The 20150-nt window shown below is 42.9% G+C and overlaps 1 protein-coding gene across 10 annotated transcripts in view; it reads left to right on the top strand.

Moving 5' to 3' along the window:
* The window catches only part of LOC135551064 (chromodomain-helicase-DNA-binding protein 9-like), a 121352-nt gene that overhangs the window by 60395 nt on the left and 40807 nt on the right, over positions 1–20150 (top strand). For 9 of the 10 annotated variants that reach the window (XM_064982522.1, XM_064982496.1, XM_064982486.1 and 6 more), the window contains 8 exons: positions 11195–11306; positions 12634–12783; positions 13256–13324; positions 13999–14054; positions 14486–14603; positions 14960–15046; positions 18916–19053; positions 19151–19272. In XM_064982522.1, the coding sequence (XP_064838594.1) occupies positions 11195–11306; positions 12634–12783; positions 13256–13324; positions 13999–14054; positions 14486–14603; positions 14960–15046; positions 18916–19053; positions 19151–19272 (852 nt within the window). The remainder of the gene's footprint in view (positions 1–11194; positions 11307–12633; positions 12784–13255; positions 13325–13998; positions 14055–14485; positions 14604–14959; positions 15047–18915; positions 19054–19150; positions 19273–20150) is intronic. The other variant, XM_064982480.1, reaches the window with a different exon arrangement.

The following is a 20150-nucleotide window of genomic DNA, read 5'->3' as shown; positions in this document are numbered from 1 at the left end:
TGAAAAGAAACTGCCATGTGGGGAATCGTTGATGACTCGTTTCAGCTAGTTTCATCTTGTTCTTGATACCATGTCTTGTTTTGACTGATTTTATGTCACTGCTAAAATTAGCTAGCTAGCTAGCTAACACACATCTGTAACAATGTATTTGAGAGACAACGTGCTCTTTGTGCAATTTTTTTAATGTTTTCAATAAACATTGGAAATTAAATGTAGTTACGTGTTGTCAACAATCTAAGCCAACACTGCCTGTTTTGCCCCATAGTTGCGCACGCTTTGGTTTTGTTGCAAAACAACCAACATGTCTATAGGAGAGAATATAGTATGGCCTACTGTTTGATGATAGGAGATTAAACTGCTGGATTTCTCTATTTCAGTCCTGCCCGTGTGTGGGAGAACATTCTGTTGTGTCCATATTTCATGGACTGGTTAATATTAGAGCGGTCTTGTTGCCGTTTCACATTCTCCTCAGCTGCTCATTGCATAGCAGAGTAGAGCATTTGCTCCATTACCACTCATAGGAAGTGATGTCACATCCACCGCCCACGCTGCCAACAATACTCCCTGGGGCGCGTTGCCAGGCAACCCCAAAGTGTCATTGTGGATAGGATTATGGAAGTGTAATATCATCCGGAGGAGTAAAGTGCGAAACATAGCTTTAGTCCCTACAACAACACAACATGTTCAAGGAGACCATGAAAGCTCTATTATTGACAGACAGTGGGAGAAACGTTCAGCCTCCTACAGACCAGTGTGTGTGTGTGTGTGTGTGTGTGTGTTTATCCATCTAAACCATCACAGCCAATATCAGTCCTGATTTAGTGGGAAATGTCCAGAGGGGATAGTGTATCCTAGACCTAGCATAGTGTGTGTCCTATCCTAGACCTAGCCTGACGTGTGGCCGAGAACTAGTGTGTGAGGCCGAGGCCAGCTTAGTGTGACTGAGACAGGCTAGGTTGTGGTAATGGCTGTAAGCACTAGGCAGGATGAATGCCTGCCTGGCTGATTGAATGACTGGCTGGAGGACTGACTGGCTGGCTGGTTTTCCTGGTTCCACTATACTGTATTGGAGCATAGGCCCAAAAGGAGTCTTCTATCGCTTAACTAGAGACAGGCTCGCACTGTCACAGCACATACAGTACCCTCTGTAATTATTAGGACAGTGAAGCATTTCTTCTTTGGCTCTATACTCCAAAAGTTTGGATTTGAAATCGAACAATGACAACGAGGTTGAAGTGCAGACTGTCAGCTTTAATTTGAAGGTATTTTCATCCATATTAGGTGGAATGTTTAGAAATTACAGCACTTTTTGTACATCGTCCCCCCATTTTAGATGACCAAAAGTATTGAGACAAATTCACTTATGTGTATTAAAGTGAGAAAGTTAGACTCACAAATATCATACCCCCAACATAAGAACCTCTCATCATTATAATAACGGGAGGTTAGCATTTTACTGTCATTATTCAAGATTCATTCAGGATTATCCATAATCATGGTAGCAGCCACATTAATTTATAAGTATTTAGAAACATATTCTTAATTACAATTAAGTAATTAATTGTGACTCCAAAATAAGTGACTCCAAAATGACACAATACATTATTTACCATTAATTTCTAATGGGCACAAAATAATCAGAAACACAACCAAAACAAACACCAAATGCATCCAACAAGTGTCTAGAGGCACAAGCTTGATGTAGTTATTGCGTGCTATGAATAGGGGACTGAATACTTAACTTTAATACACATATGTTAATTTTTACCAATACTTTTAGTCCCCTAAAATGGGGGGGACTATGTACAAAAATGCTGTCATTTCTGGGGCCTCCCGGGTGGTCTGCAGTGCTAACTGTGCCAACAGAGACTCTGGGTTTGAGCCCAGGCTCTGTCGCAGCCGGCAGCGACCGGGAGGTCCATGGTGCGACGCACAATTGGCCTAGCGTCGTCCGGGTTAGGGAGGGTTTGGCCGGGAGGGATATCCCTGTCTCATCGCGCACTAGCGACTCCTGTGGCGGGGTGGGCGCAGTGTGTGCTAACCAGGTCGCCAGGTGCACAGTGTTTCCGCCGACACATTGGTGCGGCTGGCTGCCGGGTTGGATGCGTGCTGTGTTAATAAGCAGTGCGGCTTGGTTGGGTGGTGTTTCGGAGGACGCATGGCTTTCGACCTTCGTCTCTCCTGAGCCCGTACGGGAGTTGTAGCGATGAGACAAGATAGTATCTACTAACAATTGGATACCAGGAAATTGGGAAGAAAAGGGGGTAAAACTTTTTTTGCCTGTAATTTCTAAACTGTTTGCCTGATATGGATGAAAATACCCTCATATTAAAGCTGACAGTCTGTGCTTTCACCTCATAGTCATTGTTTGATTACAAATCCAAACTGTTGCAGTATAGAACCAAAATAATAAAAAATGCTTCCCTGTCCCAATAATTACGGAGGGCACTGTAGTTAGCTCTGTGTGCCTGTGTATGTGTGAGTACCTTTTTCAGAGTAGTTGGTGTTGTGTGAGAAGAAATCGACTTACTGCGTGTCTGCTCGTGTGAGCGGTGCCGTGTTTTGGAGTGAATAAGATAGAACTAGAGAGCTTCTGTTCCTGTTGCTGTGTGAGGTAGTACAGGGAGGGGAGAGGGGTGGAGGAAGACGAGGTGAGAGATAATGTGCATGACAGAGGGAATGAGGGAGGACTGATCAGGAGCACACACAGAGAGAAGACCTCAGGCTATGTATGGTATTTAGAGCACTTTACACCAAACCTCTGAACTTTATCTGATGGAGGATTCCTCTGTATCCTTTATCTCCCTCTTCAGATACGAGAGAACAGACATACAGTACAGACATAGGCCTGTATAATACTGACATATAACAGACATGGCCCTCGCTTCATATTCATTGCCAAACCCACTGGCTCCAGGTCATCTATAAGTCTTTGCTAGGTAAAGCCCCGCCTTATCTCAGCTTACGCGCTCCAGCAGGTATATTTCACTGGTCACCCCCAAAGCCAATTCCTCTTTTGGCTGCCTTTCCTTTAAGTTCTCTGCTGTCAATGACTGGAACAAATTGCAAAAATCACTGAAGCTGGAGACTCATATCTCCCTCACTAACTTTAAGCATCAGCTGTCAGAGCAGCATTCTTATTTTCAATGACAGCCTAGGAATAGTGGGTTAACTGCCTGTTCAGGGGCAGAACAACAGATTTTGTACCTTGTCAGCTTGGGGGTTTGAACTTGCAACCTTCCGTTTTCTAGTCCAATGCTCTAACCACTATGCCACCCTGCAGCCCCGCTAAATTGTAATTACTTTGCCACTATGGCCTATTTATTGCCTTACCTCCCTAATCTTACCTCATTTGCGCACACTGTATATAGACATTTCTATTGTGTTGTTGACTGTACGTTTGTTTATTCCATGTGTAACTGTGTTGTTGTTTGTGTCGCACTGCTTTGCTTTATCTTGGCCAGGTCGCAGTTGTAAATGAGAACTTTTTCTCAACTGGCCTACCTGGTTAAATAAAGGTAAAATAAATTAATAAAACATATACGGTACGTATACGGTATGTCGGTATGTCTCGGCTGAGGACTTTTAACGAGAGTGGCACGTATTGCTTGCTGTTGTGACCGGCGCCGACAGAGATGGCCGCCTCGCTTCGCGTTCTAGGAAACAGGAATGCAGTTTTTTGTTTTTTTTACATGTTATTTCTTACATTAGTACCCCAGGTCATCTTAGGTTTCATTACATACAGTCGAGAAGAACTACTGAATATAAGATCAGCGTCAACTCACCATCAGTACGACCAAGAATGTTTTTCGCGACGCGGATCCTGTGTTCTGCCTTACAAACAGGACAACGGGATGGAACGCATGCAGCGACCCAAAAAAAACGACTCCGAAAAAGAGGGAAACGAGGCGGTCTTCTGGTCAGACTCCGGAGACGGGCACACCGTGCACCACTCCCTAGCATTCTTCTTGCCAATGTCCAGTCTCTTGACAACAAGGTTGATGAAATCCGAGCAAGGGTAGCATTCCAGAGGGACATCAGAGACTGTAACGTTCTGTGCTTCACGGAAACATGGCTCACTGGAGAGACGCTATCCGAAGCGGTGCAGCCAACGGGGTTCTCCACGCATTGCGCCGACAGAAACAAACACCTTTCTGGTAAGAAGAGGGGTGGGGGCGTATGCCTTATGGCTAACGAGACATGGTGCGATGAAAGAAACATACAGGAACTCAAATCCTTCTGTTCACCTGATTTAGAATTCCTCACAATCAAATGTAGACCGCATTATCTACCAAGAGAATTCTCTTCGATTATAATCACAGCCGTATATATCCCCCCCCAAGCAGACACATCGATGGCTCTGAACGAACTTTATTTAACTCTTTGCAAACTGGAAACCATTTATCCGGAGGCTGCATTCATTGTAGCTGGGGATTTTAACAAGGCTAATCTGAAAACAAGACTCCCTAAATTTTATCAGCATATCGATTGCGCAACCAGTGGTGGAAAAACCTTGGATCACTGTTACTCTAACTTCCGCGACGCATATAAGGCCCTGCCCCGCCCCCCTTTCGGAAAAGCTGACCACGACTCCATTTTGCTGATCCCTGCCTACAGACAGAAACTTAAACAAGAAGCTCCCACGCTGAGGTCTGTCCAACGCTGGTCCGACCAAGCTGACTCCACACTCCAAGACTGCTTCCATCACGTGGACTGGGACATGTTTCGTATTGCGTCAGATAACAACATTGATGAATACGCTGATTCGGTGTGCGAGTTCATTAGAACGTGCGTTGAAGATGTCGTTCCCATAGCAACGATTAAAACATTCCCTAACCAGAAACCGTGGATTGATGGCAGCATTCGCGTGAAACTGAAAGCGCGAACCACTGCTTTTAATCAGGGCAAGGTGTCTGGTAACATGACCGCATACAAACAGTGCAGCTATTCCCTCCGCAAGGCTATCAAACAAGCTAAGCGTCAGTACAGAGACAAAGTAGAATCTCAATTCAACGGCTCAGACACAAGAGGCATGTGGCAGGGTCTACAGTCAATCACGGACTACAGGAAGAAATCCAGCCCAGTCACGTACCAGGATGTCTTGCTCCCAGGCAGACTAAATAACTTTTTTGCCCGCTTTGAGGACAATACAGGGCCACTGACACGGCCTGCAACGGAAACATGCGGTCTCTCCTTCACTGCAGCCGAGGTGAGTAAAACATTTAAACGTGTTAACCCTCGCAAGGCTGCAGGCCCAGACGGCATCCCCAGCCGCGCCCTCAGAGCATGCGCAGACCAGCTGGCTGGTGTGTTTACGGACATATTCAATCAATCCCTATACCAGTCTGCTGTTCCCACATGCTTCAAGAGGGCCACCATCGTTCCTGTTCCCAAGAAAGCTAAGGTAACTGAGCTAAACGACTACCGCCCCGTAGCACTCACTTCCGTCATCATGAAGTGCTTTGAGAGACTAGTCAAGGACCATATCACCTCCACCCTACCTGACACCCTAGACCCACTCCAATCTGCTTACCTCCCAAATAGGTCCACAGACGATGCAATCTCAACCACACTGCACACTGCACTAACCCATCTGGACAAGAGGAATACCTATGTGAGAATGCTGTTTATCGACTACAGCTCGGCATTCAACACCATAGTACCCTCCAAGCTCGTCATCAAGCTCGAGACATTGGGTCTCGACCCTGCCCTGTGCAACTGGGTACTGGACTTCCTGACGGGCCGCCCCCAGCTGGTGAGGGTAGGTAACAACATCTCCTCCCCGCTGATCCTCAACACTGGGGCCCCACAAGGGTGCGTTCTGAGTCCTCTCCTGTACTCCCTGTTCACCCACGACTGCGTGGCCACGCACGCCTCCAACTCAATCATCAAGTTTGCGGACGACACAACAGTGGTAGGCTTGATTACCAACAACGACGAGACGGCCTACAGGGAGGAGGTGAGGGCCCTCGGAGTGTGGTGTCAGGAAAATAACCTCAAACTCAACGTCAACAAAACTAAGGAGCTGATTGTGGACTTCAGGAAACAGCAGAGGGAACAACCCCCTATCCACATCGATGGAACAGTAGTGGAGAGGGTAGCAAGTTTTAAGTTCCTCGGCATACACATCACAGACAAACTGAATTGGTCCACTCACACAGACAGCATCGTGAAGAAGGCGCAGCAGCACCTCTTCAACCTCAGGAGGCTGAAGAAATTCGGCTTGTCACCAAAAGCACTCACAAACTTCTACAGATGCACAATCGAGAGCATCCTGGCGGGCTGTATCACCGCCTGGTACGGCAACTGCTCCGCCCTCAACCGTAAGGCTCTCCAGAGTGTAGTGAGGTCTGCACAACGCATCACCGGGGGCAAACTACCTGCCCTCCAAGACACCTACACCACCCGATGTTACAGGAAGGCCATAAAGATCATCAAGGACATCAACCACCCGAGCCACTGCCTGTTCACCCCGCTATCATCCAGAAGGCGAGGTCAGTACAGGTGCATCAAAGCTGGGACCGAGAGACTGAAAAACAGCTTCTATATCAAGGCCATCAGACTGTTAAACAGCCACCACTAACATTGAGTGGCTGCTGCCAACACACTGACACTGACTCAACTCCAGCCACTTTAATAATGGGAATTGATGGGAAATGATGTAAATATATCACTAGCCACTTTAAACAATGCTACCTTATATAATGTTACTTACCCTACATTATTCATCTCATATGCATACGTATATACTGTACTCTATATCATCGACTGCATCCTTATGTAATACATGTATCACTAGCCACTTTAACTATGCCACTTTGTTTACATACTCATCTCATATGTATATACTGTACTCGATACCATCTACTGTATCTTGCCTATGCTGCTCTGTACCATCACTCATTCATATATCCTTATGTACATATTCTTTATCCCCTTACACTGTGTATAAGACAGTAGTTTAGGAATTGTTAGTTAGATTACTTGTTGGTTATTACTGCATTGTCGGAACTAGAAGCACAAGCATTTCGCTACACTCGCATTAACATCTGCTAACCATGTGTATGTGACAAATAAAATTTGATTTGAAATTTGATTTGATTTGTTGTTAGCCAATCGTAAGTCATCAAAGCGGCAATTTGCAAATAAATAAAAAGTCCTATGATGTGATTTTCTGGATTTTTTGTCATAGTTGAAGTGTACCTATGATGAAAATTATAGGCCTCTCTATTATCTTTGTAAGTGGGAGAACTTGCATAATTGTTGGCTGACTAAACACTTTTTTGCCCCATTGTATCTATGTTTATCTATTTTCTGAGCCATAGAGGGAGGGGGGAGAGTGGAGAGGGATGGAGGGATTGGAAGAGAGAGAGAGAGATGGAAGAGAGACGAGAGAGAGTGAGAGGTAGGTGGCAGGAGGCGGTGACTGAGAGGGGGGGAGAAAGAGAGCGAGACCAGAGAGGAAGAAGTGAGGGGGATAACTGGGTCTAAAACCAGTCTTCTCCAGCAGGTGGCGGTACATTTAAAAAAAAATATATTGCTCACCAAGAGAGGAGTTTTTGTATGGAGGTCAATGAGTGTCGAATTGAGTTAACTAAAAATGTAATGGCTTATTTACGGGCTGTTATTGTAAAAAATAATTTGTTTTTAACTGACTTGCCTAGTGAAATAAAAATGTATTAGATGTGGCTTATTTGATCTGATAGAAGTTTGGTAATGCTTAGGTTCTTTCCAGTTTAATGATATTAGTAGGACATTTGACATCTCGGCATACCAGTTTAATGATATTAGTAGGACGTGACATCTCGACATCTTTGAGAAAAAACACTTTATCTGAGTTTTGTCTGTTGTTCTCACACGTATCTGCCCTCTCATTGGCTAGAATGGTCCCACCTGATCTTGCCTCCTCCCGACTGCCTTCCATTTTTGAAGACATTTATTTTCATTGTTCGATCGACCACTTGAGTATCTGGTCAATATAATGGATAATCTATTGCAAGACAGAGAGCTAGAGACGGAGAAGGGAGGAGGCTCAGTCACTATATCTCTCTGTTTTGATCCAATAAATAGCTTGACAAATGGAGCTGTGGAAGTCCAGTCTTATTGTTACGGCTCTCGTTTGTGGAATGACCGGACCAAGGTGCAGCGTTGTAGGCGTACGTCGTTCTTTTTATTGATGACACCAAAAGCAAAATAACAATGACAAAAACGAAAGCGCATAGTTCTGTCAGACAAAATAAACTATACAGAAAACAAGATCCCACAAAACCCAAAAGGAAAATGACAACTTATATATATGATCCCCAATCAGAGACAACAATAGACAGCTGCCTCATATTGGGAACCATACTCAGCCAAAAACACAAATAAATAGAAAACAGATTTTCCCACCCTGACCTAACCAAACATAGAGAATAATAAGGATCTCTAAGGTGAGGGCGTGACACTTACATGTTGATAAGAACACAGCAGGCTGGGGCGGACAGACAGATAGGCAGGCAGGCGAACACAAGAGAGAGAGAGACTATATTTGTGTCTCTCTCAAACTGTACATAGCAGAGATCTATTGTATCAGTCTACTGGTTCATATCTTCGCTTTCTGCAGACACTCTGACACACACGCACAAGCACACACACACACACTACATATTTTCTCCCTGAAAAATATCTCTGCATTCTGCACGTGATGAGATATTGAGTCACCACAGTCATGGACATATTAGAAGCTGATTCTCACTAGAGGTTGACCAATTATGATTTTTCAACGCCAATACCGATACCGATTATTGGAGGACAAAAAAAGCAGATTCCGATTAATCGGCCAAATTTAAAAAGAAAAAAAAGAAAAAGAAAAAAGTATTTATATATATATATACATATACATATATACACACACACACACGCACACACATTTTTGTAATAATGACAATTGCAACAATACTGAATGAACAATGAACACTTTTATTTTAACTTAATATAATACATATTATGGGCTTTTGGATGGGTGTTCTTAAGGTGATTTCACAGGTTGGTTGTATTTTTTGATTTAGCCGTTGCTGACCCCAATGCTTACATCTTTATCACAAATAAGACACCTTGCTTTCCCTGGTGCCAATTCCATGTAATAGTCCCACACTGGTGCTCTGCTTTTCTCTGCCATCTGTAAAACACACACACAGCTCTGAAGTGACAATGATACTGAATAGTCTGCTTAGGAGACAAATACTCTCAACTGTTTGAATAAAAATTGAGTTTAAGTTAGATGTGCTGAATGTTGAAAACAAAAACTGTAATTTCAATATGCAGGAAATCCTATTTTAATAATGGGCATGGTAAGAATTGACTACCAAAGTGCAAGTCATAATTCCCATGACACCTTCTAGTAAATTCTGAAAAGCGGTTCCTTCATTAATTTATTTCATAGGATATTTTTAGATTAACTTAAAATAAGGTCTGTGTTTTGTGTAGGCTTACACCACCTTGCCAATTTTATAACGGTGTAGATATCCATAGGACAAGGTAACTGATCAATATTGGCTAAATATAAGCGAAGATCATTTTTTTTGTAGAATGGATTTATGAAAATATGTTGACCCACGTTACCTTATCCTCGTGAGATTTACACGGGTATCAAAACACGGAGGCGGTTTAAGCCTGCACGAAACACAGACCTTATTTGAAGTAGATTAAGACGTTCTCTATAGAAGACATGAACGGTAAAATAACGAAGGAACCCCTTTCAAGTTCAGCCGCAAGTTATTACAGGAATTATAACGTGTCGACTATTTCTCTCTAAACCATATACCTTTGACTATTACGAGCCTGCTGCTGCCTACCACCCCTCAGTCAGACTGCTCTATCAAATCATAGACTTAACTATAATAAACACAGAAATACGAGCCTTAGGTCAAATCCGGAAACTATCACCTCGAAAACAAAACGTTTATTCCGTTCTGTATTTTATCTAACGGGTGGCATCCATGAGTCTAAATATACCTGTTACATTGCACAACCTTCAATGTTATGTCAAATTAGTTCGCAAAGAGCCAGGCAGCCCAAGCTGTTGCATATACCCTGACTCTGCGCGCAATGAACGCAAGAGGTGACACAATTTCACCTGGTTAATATTGCATGCTAACCTGGATTTCTTTTAGCTAAATATGCAGGTTTAAAAATATGTATTGATTTTAAGAAAGGCATTGATGTTTATGGTTGAGTACACATTGGAGCAATGACAGTTGTTGATTGATTGTTTTTTATGAGATAAGTTTAATGCTAGCTCGTAACTTAGCTTGGCTTACTGTATTCGCTTAACAGGCAGGCTCCTCGTGGAGTGCAATGTAATCAGGTAGTTAGAGCGTTGAACTAGTTAACTGTAAGGCTGCAAGATTAGATCTCCCGAGCTGACAAGGTAAAAATCTGTCCCTGAACGAGGCAGAACGTTCCTAGGCCGTCATTGAAAATAAGAAAGTGTTCTTAACTGACTTGCCTAGTTACATAAAGGCGTATAAAAAAAATAGGCAAAATCTGCACCCAAAAATACCGATTTCCGATTGTTATGAAAACTTGAAATCGGCCCAAATTAATCGGCCATTCCGATTAATCGGTCAACCTCTATTTCTCACACAATAACCAAGAGGAACATGATTATATTATTGGAGATTTGTTAAATGTGATAATCCCTTTTGAGGCCATTTGGTCATGCTAAAGTATTTAAAATATGTGTTAATACTGTAGCTAACTGCATGGTTACATCCCATGAAAATGTATGTATTGATGTACTATAATTTAAATGTAGTGCAGCCTACTTGATTCAGTCACTATTTGTCTCTAGGTTATGAAAGTGCATTTAATAAGGCATTAAGCAACCATGGAAACAATTAAATCATTTTAAGTAAAATAAACAGAGCTGGACTGGTAATAACAGTGAAACAAAATAACTATTCTTACTAAATTATGCCTTTAAAAGATGCAGTGAGGACCACGGCATATACTGTACTGCACCGCAGCACACACTCCTGAGGTCAATTATTTAGCACAGCAAGGACAATCTTTATATTATCGTTCATCAATTATTCAGAGACAGTTTCCATGAAACATAGAGGGAAAGAGGAGAAAATTTTCAGTTTTCCTATTTTGTCTCTTGTTTAACAGACGTTGATCATTAATGTTTGTCCTGTTATCTTTATTTCAGGAAAATCGTCATTAAATTTGGAGGGATGAAGAAGAAGAGGGAGACAGAGTCTTCAGAGGAGGGGTCTGATGAAGAACGTCCGCCTCGAAGATCCTTTAAAGACGATGACTCGGTGAGTCCCTCCCCCAGTCTCCAAGCTGCAGCACGCAAAAGCCTTATGACGGTGTTATTGTGATTATTAAAAGCATGGAGTCCCTCCTCATGTATCCAAGGCTACAGTAAGCAGGCTCTTTATGGCTGCAGAACTCTTATGATAGTGTTTTTGTGATGTTTAAGGCAGGGGTAGGCAACTATATTTATTTATCTATTGTAGTATTATTATTAAAAGGCATGGAGAGGCCATTTCCTCAGTCTGCAGAACGCAGGCCTTTATGTTTAAAGATTCATGTCATATAGACCAGTTCTTATGACAGTGTTGTTGTGATAGTTAAAGCCATGGAGAGTCCCTGTCCTTGTGCTCTCTTGTTGGCCATGCTGATGCTGAGTGGAATACAGGAGTTACAGCTGTGGTATGGAGTCAAAGTACACCGGGTGGTTCAGAGTTAGTTCAGGGCCTAACCAACTCAAGAATGAATAGCTCCAGTGTAATTTACTGTTGTTGTTCGTAGAGCTGAGGATTCTGTAGGGGTAGGCCTATTCTATACCTTGAGGACAGTCCTTATCCATAGTCACTGGTGTTGAGTGAGGGGGACGATCTGCTCTGTTCCAGTTGACGGAGTATTCAGTGAGTGGGGATGAAAGACTACTCTCTCCCCTAACTCCCCTCTCCCCCTGGCTGTGTCATAGTATGGAGCAACTGGGGATTACCCCCCCCCCCCGCCCATGTGTATGTATAATTATCCTCATTATCCCCCCCACCCATTCTTAATTAGAGCTGTTTGAAGATGTCATTTAGAATGATCCTCCAGTCCTGTCTGTTGCACTATAAGTGGTGGAGTTAGTAGACAGACAGCTCTGAGAACAGCTACAGCATCATCACCACAGGGACCCCTCAGCCTGGGAGGTAACCTGAAAGGCAGGGAAGGAGGGACCACTCAGCCTGGGAGGCAGCCTGACAGGCAGGGAAGGAGGGACCACTCAGCCTGGCAGGCCTGAGTCTTTTATGGGTTATTCTCATCCACAGACACGTTATTAGTTTCAACTGAATGGTATTTAGTATCTCATTAAACTGTGGCTGTCATTAGCAGGGTCTCTCTGATGTGTTTTCCTAATAATAAGCACTAGGCACTCTTGAATGTCACACATATTGCTGCGGAGTGCATACAACACACAGACACATGCACACACACTATTGAGAATAGACAGGACTGCCTTCGATGGCTGCCTACATATTAACCCAGTAAAACATAGGAAAAGAGTTATACTGATATTTTGGCTGTGCTGATTTGTACAATACAGAACCTCCGTAATACTAAACGTCTTTCCCTTACCCCCCGTAGACACGTCGGTCGAACCGCCAGGTGAAGAGGAAGAAGTATGCAGAGGAGGGAGAGGCCAGGGTGTCTGATGAGGAGGTGAAGGTCATGGTTAAAACCAAAAAGACCAGCACTGCTGCAGCACGCAAAGAGCCAGCACAGCAGCTGTTTGTGGTGAGGAGATACTGGCCTTGCCCAGGCAGCAATCAATAACTCTCAATAACATTCAGTTGTTCTAGACCAGTTGTTTCCAACTCCAGTCCTCCAGTACCCCCAAAAGTACACATTTTTGCTGAGCCCCGGACAGAAACATCTATTTAAATTTGTCAGCTAATCGTCAATCCCTCAACGAGTGAGTTTGTCTGGGGCCACAACAATGTGTACTGTTGGGGGTACTGGTGGACTGGAGTTGGGAAACACTGTAAGACTGATAGGTTCTACAGTACCAAAACATCTCAAGATTACATTCTTCATTGCTCTAGCATAGCCCTATCTAGTCTAATATGTGTGTTATAGCAGTACAATGCATCTCAAGGCCATACTTCATTCTGATATACATTGAACATACATGAAACTGGTGTGTGGAGTATGAAGGTTGTACATGGAGCTGTTAAAGTGGTTTGTTTCCATCTTGTCAATGCTGCAGGAAAACCCCAGTGAGGAGGATGCTGCGGTTGTTGACAAGATCATGTCATCTCGAATAGTCAAGAACGAGGTAGGATTACAATCATTATCTTTAATGCCACACTCACTCATACCACTCTTTGTAGTACTATAGTATTTTAGTTTAGTTAGTCGTACATCTGCTTACCATCTGCAATGTGCTTTTGATTGAATTCAACCCTCTGTCTTTTCCTACCATACACCGAGTGTACAAAACATTAAGAACACCTTCCTAATATTGCATCCTCCTTTTGCCCTCAGAACAGCCTCAATTCGTTGGAGCATGAACTCTACAAGGTGTCAAAAGCATTCCACAGGAATGCTGGCCCATGTTGACTCCAATGCTTCCCACAGTTGGCTGTTGAGCATGAAAAACCCAGCAGCGTTGCAGTTCTTGACACAAACCGGTGCGCCTGGCACGTATTACCACACACCGTTTAAAGGAAATTAAATATTTTGTCTGCCCATTCACTCTCTGAATGGCACACGTAGACAATCCATGTCTCAAGGCTTAAAAATCCTTACTTAATTAACCTGTCTCCTCCCCTTCATCTACACTGATTGGAGTGGATTTAACAAGTGACATCAATAAGGGATCATAGCTTTCACCTGGATTCACCTGGTCAGTCTATGTCATGAAAATAGGTGTTCTTAATGTTTTGTACACTCCGTGTATGAAGAGCTTTTAGTCTGTATTCTGTTCTATAATATTGGTTCCTCTTCTAGGTCGCTCCAGGAGTTATCGTAGAAGTGGAGGAGTTCTTTGTAAAATACAAAAACTAGTAAGGCATTCTTTTTCATTCCGGCTAAGATAATTGCATGCACATTTTTAAATGTTTGTATTCAACCAAAAAAGCCAAATACAGTATGTTAAACAGAGCGATGTAAGACACAGCTTGTCATTACTAGTTCTTGCACTACCACTTTGAGATGCCTTTGACTGAACTCACATGTGACCTCATTGTAGTTTCAGTAGAACAAAATCCAGGCCAGTCTGAAATGAAGACTAATTTGGTGTGTAGTAGATTGTAAATCCTATACAAATGTCAAATGTACAAAATAGCACACAAATGGAACATTTAAACATAAAGTAAACATATATCCATTTGAAAGATGTACGACGTCATAAAAGACATTCAAGGTTTAGTTTGTACTATACGTGTGTGTTCTCGTGCGTTCCTGACTCTGTGTGTTGTCCCTCGGTCTCTCTCAGCTCCTACCTCCACTGTGAGTGGGCCGTAGAGCAGCAGCTGGAAAAAGACAAGAGGATTCAGCAGAAGATCAAACGTTTCAAGATTAAACAGGCACAGAGAGCCCACTTCTTTGCAGATGTAAGACCCTTTCACACCAGTGTGTGTGTGTTTGTGTGTGTGTGCGCGTCAGTGTGTGTGTGTTTGCCTGTTTTGCGCAGCCATTTTTGCATGCATCTCTGTAGTGTGCTTTATGTTCATCCCACCCACCCATACAGTCATACAGTGTGTTTTTCCCCCCAGACTCCAGATGGCACGATGGCGGTTTACTGTCTTCCTGTGTGTTTTAGATGGAGGAGGATCCCTTTAACCCTGATTATGTCTTCCTGTATGTTTTAGATGGAGGAGGATCCCTTTAACCCTGACTATGTCTTCCTGTGTGTTTTAGATGGAGGAGGATCCCTTTAACCCTGACTATGTCTTCCTGTGTGTTTTAGATGGAGGAGGATCCCTTTAACCCTGACTATGTGGAGGTAGACAGAGTACTGGAGGTGTCCTATTGTGAAGACAAGGACACAGGAGAGGTAAGAGTGGGGGGGGGGCTCTTTCATTCACAACAAATGACCTCCAATGGAGAGATGATTAGACTGCCTTTTGTTGGAAAGAGAGAGAGACAGAGTGTGTATGTCTGTACATTGTGTGTATGTGTGTATGTCCTTGAGTGAGGTCTCATCTTCTCATTTGTAGAAGATACTATTGTAAAGCATGGGGTCATTCCATACATGTGTATTATGGTTGTTGTCTCAGCTACTTTAGCTGTGTAGCTACTAGTGTTGCTTGGTGTACCGGTACCAAGGTAACACCACAGTAATACCACGGCAATACCACGGTACCAAAACCTCATGATACTTATGATACCAACATTTTACAATACCATAGTACCGTTTGATCTATAGAACCTGCTGGTGCCAGTTGAATTTAAACCTCTCGTCTGTTGTATGAGCAGGTCCAATAATGTCCACTTCACTTTCATTAACATATCATGTGGCAGCTGTAATCAGCCAGCCTCATCCCCTACCAGCCCCCACTGACCTGCTTCTCTCCGGCCTCTCTTCATGCTCATCTATTCCTCCATATGAGCCCGTGATGTCGACCCTGATGAGTCCTGTGTTGTTACATTTGTTACATTGGAGCAGCACGCAGAGCGAGCAGAAAAGTTTGTACATTGTATAATTCCATCATCTGTTATAACCAAGAGCACAGGCCAGTTTGATCTGACTTTGCAAGTTCACTGTCATGCAGCCTCTGAGTGTCAGAGAGGGAAAATAGAGCAGCGTTTCACGACAGGCATGCTTACAACTTTACAGTAAAGAAAATGGCTTGTCCCTAGGGATGTTACGGTGACCATATTACCGCCACACCTGCAGTCACGAGTCACGAAGACAGTCAAATTCCACATGACCGTTTAATCATGGTAATTATGCTTCTCCAAGCTCTGATACTGCTGATGGTCATTAATAGCCTACCAAACGTACTAACTGCCTGGTACTCCGCACTCTATTGTCCCTCTAATCACTCTGACATCAATACAAAATGTAGTTGAAAATCTAATCAAACACTTCATGAGAGGAGCTCATGTTGCACAACATTTCAATAAGCTATGCAATTGCGTGAGAACAGAGTGATGGCCTCTATTAAAAATAGGAAGATCCCATCAGCTTTCTATAGGCTAGGCCTACTATATTTATTTCTCAACTTTCCTAATATTAAGTATGTTGCTTCTCTTTACAACAGGAGTATAGCCAACCTGGCTGGCATGAAAATGAACCACGGGAAAAGCGTCCTCCATTCTCTATTTAAGTGCATAGCTGCCCCTGTTTTGATACAGGTGCATGATAATGGTCCATTCTAAATCAAGACAAATTTCACACATATATTATTTAGTATATGTAAAGACAAGATTAAATCAAGAATAGTCTGCTGGGAGACCATATTAGCCTATCACTTGTGAATGATATCACTTGTGAATGATATCCAGCTTCAGGCAAACAGCGCATTATTTTTTTTGCAACTTTTTCAAATCATATTCGCACACCTCATATAGCCTAGCCCATAGACCTATATGTTTTGATAACATTTGTATCATAATTAAAGTGGCCAAATCACTTCTTAAAACTAAGCACATTCATCCACTTCTAAATGACATACATAAGCAGCGTGTGAGATCAAGTTTGGGGAAGATCATTTTCACCATAAAAATGCACCCTTATAATAAAAGCAATACATGCATAATTGCATTTGGATTACTTTTGAGAATGGTGTTTCCCTGCTAATGGAACATTCACACTTATAGCCTAGTGTGCGTATTTCTGCGCTTATAATGTGAAGAAATAGCCTAATAGTTTATCAACATTTTAAGCTAAACATTCTCATCTGTTGGGTCAGGCTTATTGCTTAAAAAAGATTTTTTGATGCTAGTGGTTATATTAATTTGGGATCTATCGCATCCCACAACCGTCCAAGACTATGTTTGGAATATTTATTTCTCGCACAGAATAGAGTAGGTCGAAATTTGTACTATGGGGAATAGTAGATTGACATATGCTAATGCTTTTTCTGTTCGTTAGGCCTACTCATCTTGTTGGCTGACGAAAGTAAATGTGGACAGTTCTTCCAATATCTTCAATATGAGCCTTGGTATTGGATAAGGATGCACACAGTTGCGTCCCCGATGTGTCTGTCTTCACTTGAAGCCTGTGAGAAAGACCCGTTCATGTGACGGAGAGCAATGTGAGTGAGAGGTGCTTCAGCACACAGCCGGGAGAAAGGATTTATAATTAATCCATGCAAAAGGCATGGATATTTTTAGGGGGCATTACGGTCACACAAAGGGGATGCAGCCGGGAAATTTGAGGCATTATTAACTACTTGAGTGAGAGACTGATGAAGTGTGTTCAGCCTGCGCAAAAAAAACAAAGCAGAGCTCATGCCTTTCATGTGACTTTTTTCAAATCATCATTAGAGTCGCATCATGCAGCCTTACAATGTATTACAAATCTAAACATATAGCCCAACATTTGTATCACAACTAAAGTTACATTAATAACTCTAAATGAATCATATAGGAGTACCTTTTTCTTTGTAACCGCTCAACACAGAATAGAGAAAATATCCTTCCTATTTTATTCAGCTATGTTCAATTGTATTCTTCATACAGAATTCTAAGCAAATCTTTTCTGCTAAATGAACGAGTGTAGCCCACAGCCACATGGCATAGCCAGATCAGGACCTAACATAAGGACAACTCAGAGTATGCTATTCTGTTCTTCTGAAATAGACTACTTTTTCTTCATATTGTGCTTCTTTAGACCCGCCTAAAATAAATAATGGATTTATTGTGAAGGTGTAGGCTATATTACATGGATTTATTAGACTTTTTAAATGTATATGTTCCAAAGGTCAGCATTAGTGGCTTGTAGGCTATGTGTGGAAGCCAGGAGATGCAACATGTGTTTACTTTTTATAGTTTTTTTTACCTTTATTTAACTAGGCAAGTCAATTAAGAACAAATACTTATTATTTTCAATGACAGCCTAGGAACAGTGGGTTCACTGCCTGTTCAGTGGCATAACGACAGATTTGTACCTTGTCAGCTCGGGATTTGAACTTACAACCTTCCGGTTACTAGTCCAACGCTCTAACCACTAGGCTACCCTGCCGCCCCATTAATGGTCAACTACCGTGAGACCGGCAGTTATTTGCTTGACAATCACCGGCTGACGAAATTTTGTGACTGCCACAGCCCTACTTGTCCCCTGCCTGAATGGTTCAGAAATCCATTTCTTTCTGGTGCTCCTTAAATTCTGTTTGGTGTCCAGCGTTTTAAAAGTTGAGAGCAGTGTGTGTTTGTGGGAGAGTGTGAGTTGTGTGTGTGTGTGTGTGTGTGTGTGTGTGTGTGTGTGTGTGTGTGTGTGTGTGTGTTTTTACGAGAGGGAGGGAGATTGAGTGTGAGGAAGGGATGGAGAGTGTGTGTGTCTATTTTAACTGAAGAGTAAAGGTTTCATGCAGTGTTTTCTCCTTACTGACACAATGACATGCAGATCATTATGCATGTATGTTCCTTCCTCCCATTCCTCCAGCCAAATCACAGGTAGTAGGCATTTGCAAATATGAGCAAATCAGCCATTCTATGCAGTATTCTATTAAACACTGAACAGTGTGAAGTTAAATTCATTATGTGTCGTATTGAGTAAAAGTGTGAATTTCAGTGGCAGGTTTTTGCGTAGCTCATGTGCAAGAGGTTTAGAAAACGGGGGATTTGGCGAACAGGACGCTAGTGACAACACTAATAGCTACTAAAAGGTGAAGTTTCTATGTTTTTTTGTGTTAACTCACAACATCTCTCTCTCTTTCCCCCTCCCTCCTCCCCCTCTCTCCGTCCCTCTTCCCCCAGCAGGTGGTGTACTACCTGGTGAAGTGGTGCTCTCTGCCCTATGAAGACAGTACATGGGAACTGAAGGGGGATGTGGACCAGAGTAAAATAGAGGAGTTTGAGCTGCTGCAGGCAGCAAGGCCAGACTCCCGCAGGATGGTAAGCCCCCTTTATTCAACCTCATTTCTCTTCTCTTCCTCTCCTTTTCTCATCTCTCTTCTCATCTTCTCATCCTCTAACATTCTCTACCCCACAGGAGCGTCCCCCAGCCAGCCTGTGGAAGAAGAGGGATCAGTCGAGGGAGTACAGGAACAGTAACGTCCTCAGGGACTACCAGCTGGAGGGAGTCAACTGGCTCCTCTTCAACTGGTACAACAGGTCAGTAGGGCCCCCCTAAGGCTACACACACACACACACACACCTGTATGCTTGTGCAAACAAACAGCAACGCACAGTGTTCTACTGCCCTGAACAGATTCTGACAGTCAGAAACACAGGGTTGTTCCAGACTTCAGATCCTAGGTTTCAGCTCTGTGGTTGTAGCATACTGCATCCAGCCAGAGAGACAAGGGCTGGACTGACAGATTGCTAAGTAGTGCAGAAGAGAAGCCAGTGAAGCAGTGAGCTGACAGCATGTCTGTACCGAGACAGGGAGACGCTTGCCTAGAACCTTCTGACTTCTAGCTTGGTTTAGTATGCAAAACCTGTGAAGAATGTGGTTAATAGGTTTGGACGGTATGTCGTATATACCATACACTGGGGTATTTTGAAATACCAACGGTATGATTTTAGTTTAGATTTTTTTTGGGGGGGGGGTTTGGGGCGCCCTGAAGCTCAGAGGGGTGCGTGCTACACCACTGCTTATAACTATCAGTTTTTATCTAAGATGTGCCAAATAATCTATGATCTCCTGCTCAGGGCGCCAGCTTTGCATTTGGTTTGCTAACTTGCTCGCAATGTGGCTAGCTTGCAAGATCACGCTTCTTGGTTAAGATCCCTTCTGCTTGAATTTTCTTTGTTTGTAATAATAAATAATAATAATATATATATATATATATATATACACGCACACTACATGACCAAAATTATGTGGACACCCCTTCAAATGAGTGGATTCGGCTATTTCAGCCACACCCGTTGCTGACAGGTTTATAAAATTGAGTATACATTGGCAGTAGAATAGCCCGTACTGAAGAGCTCAGTGACTTTCAGCGTGGCACCATCAACGTGGCACCATGTGTGTGTGTATGTATGTA

Source organism: Oncorhynchus masou, chromosome 1 (genome assembly GCF_036934945.1).
Source record: "Oncorhynchus masou masou isolate Uvic2021 chromosome 1, UVic_Omas_1.1, whole genome shotgun sequence".
NCBI classification, from domain to species: Eukaryota; Metazoa; Chordata; class Actinopteri; order Salmoniformes; family Salmonidae; genus Oncorhynchus; species Oncorhynchus masou.
The sequence above is the reverse complement of the archived record's forward strand: the minus strand, read 5'-3'. Positions and strand labels throughout refer to the sequence as shown.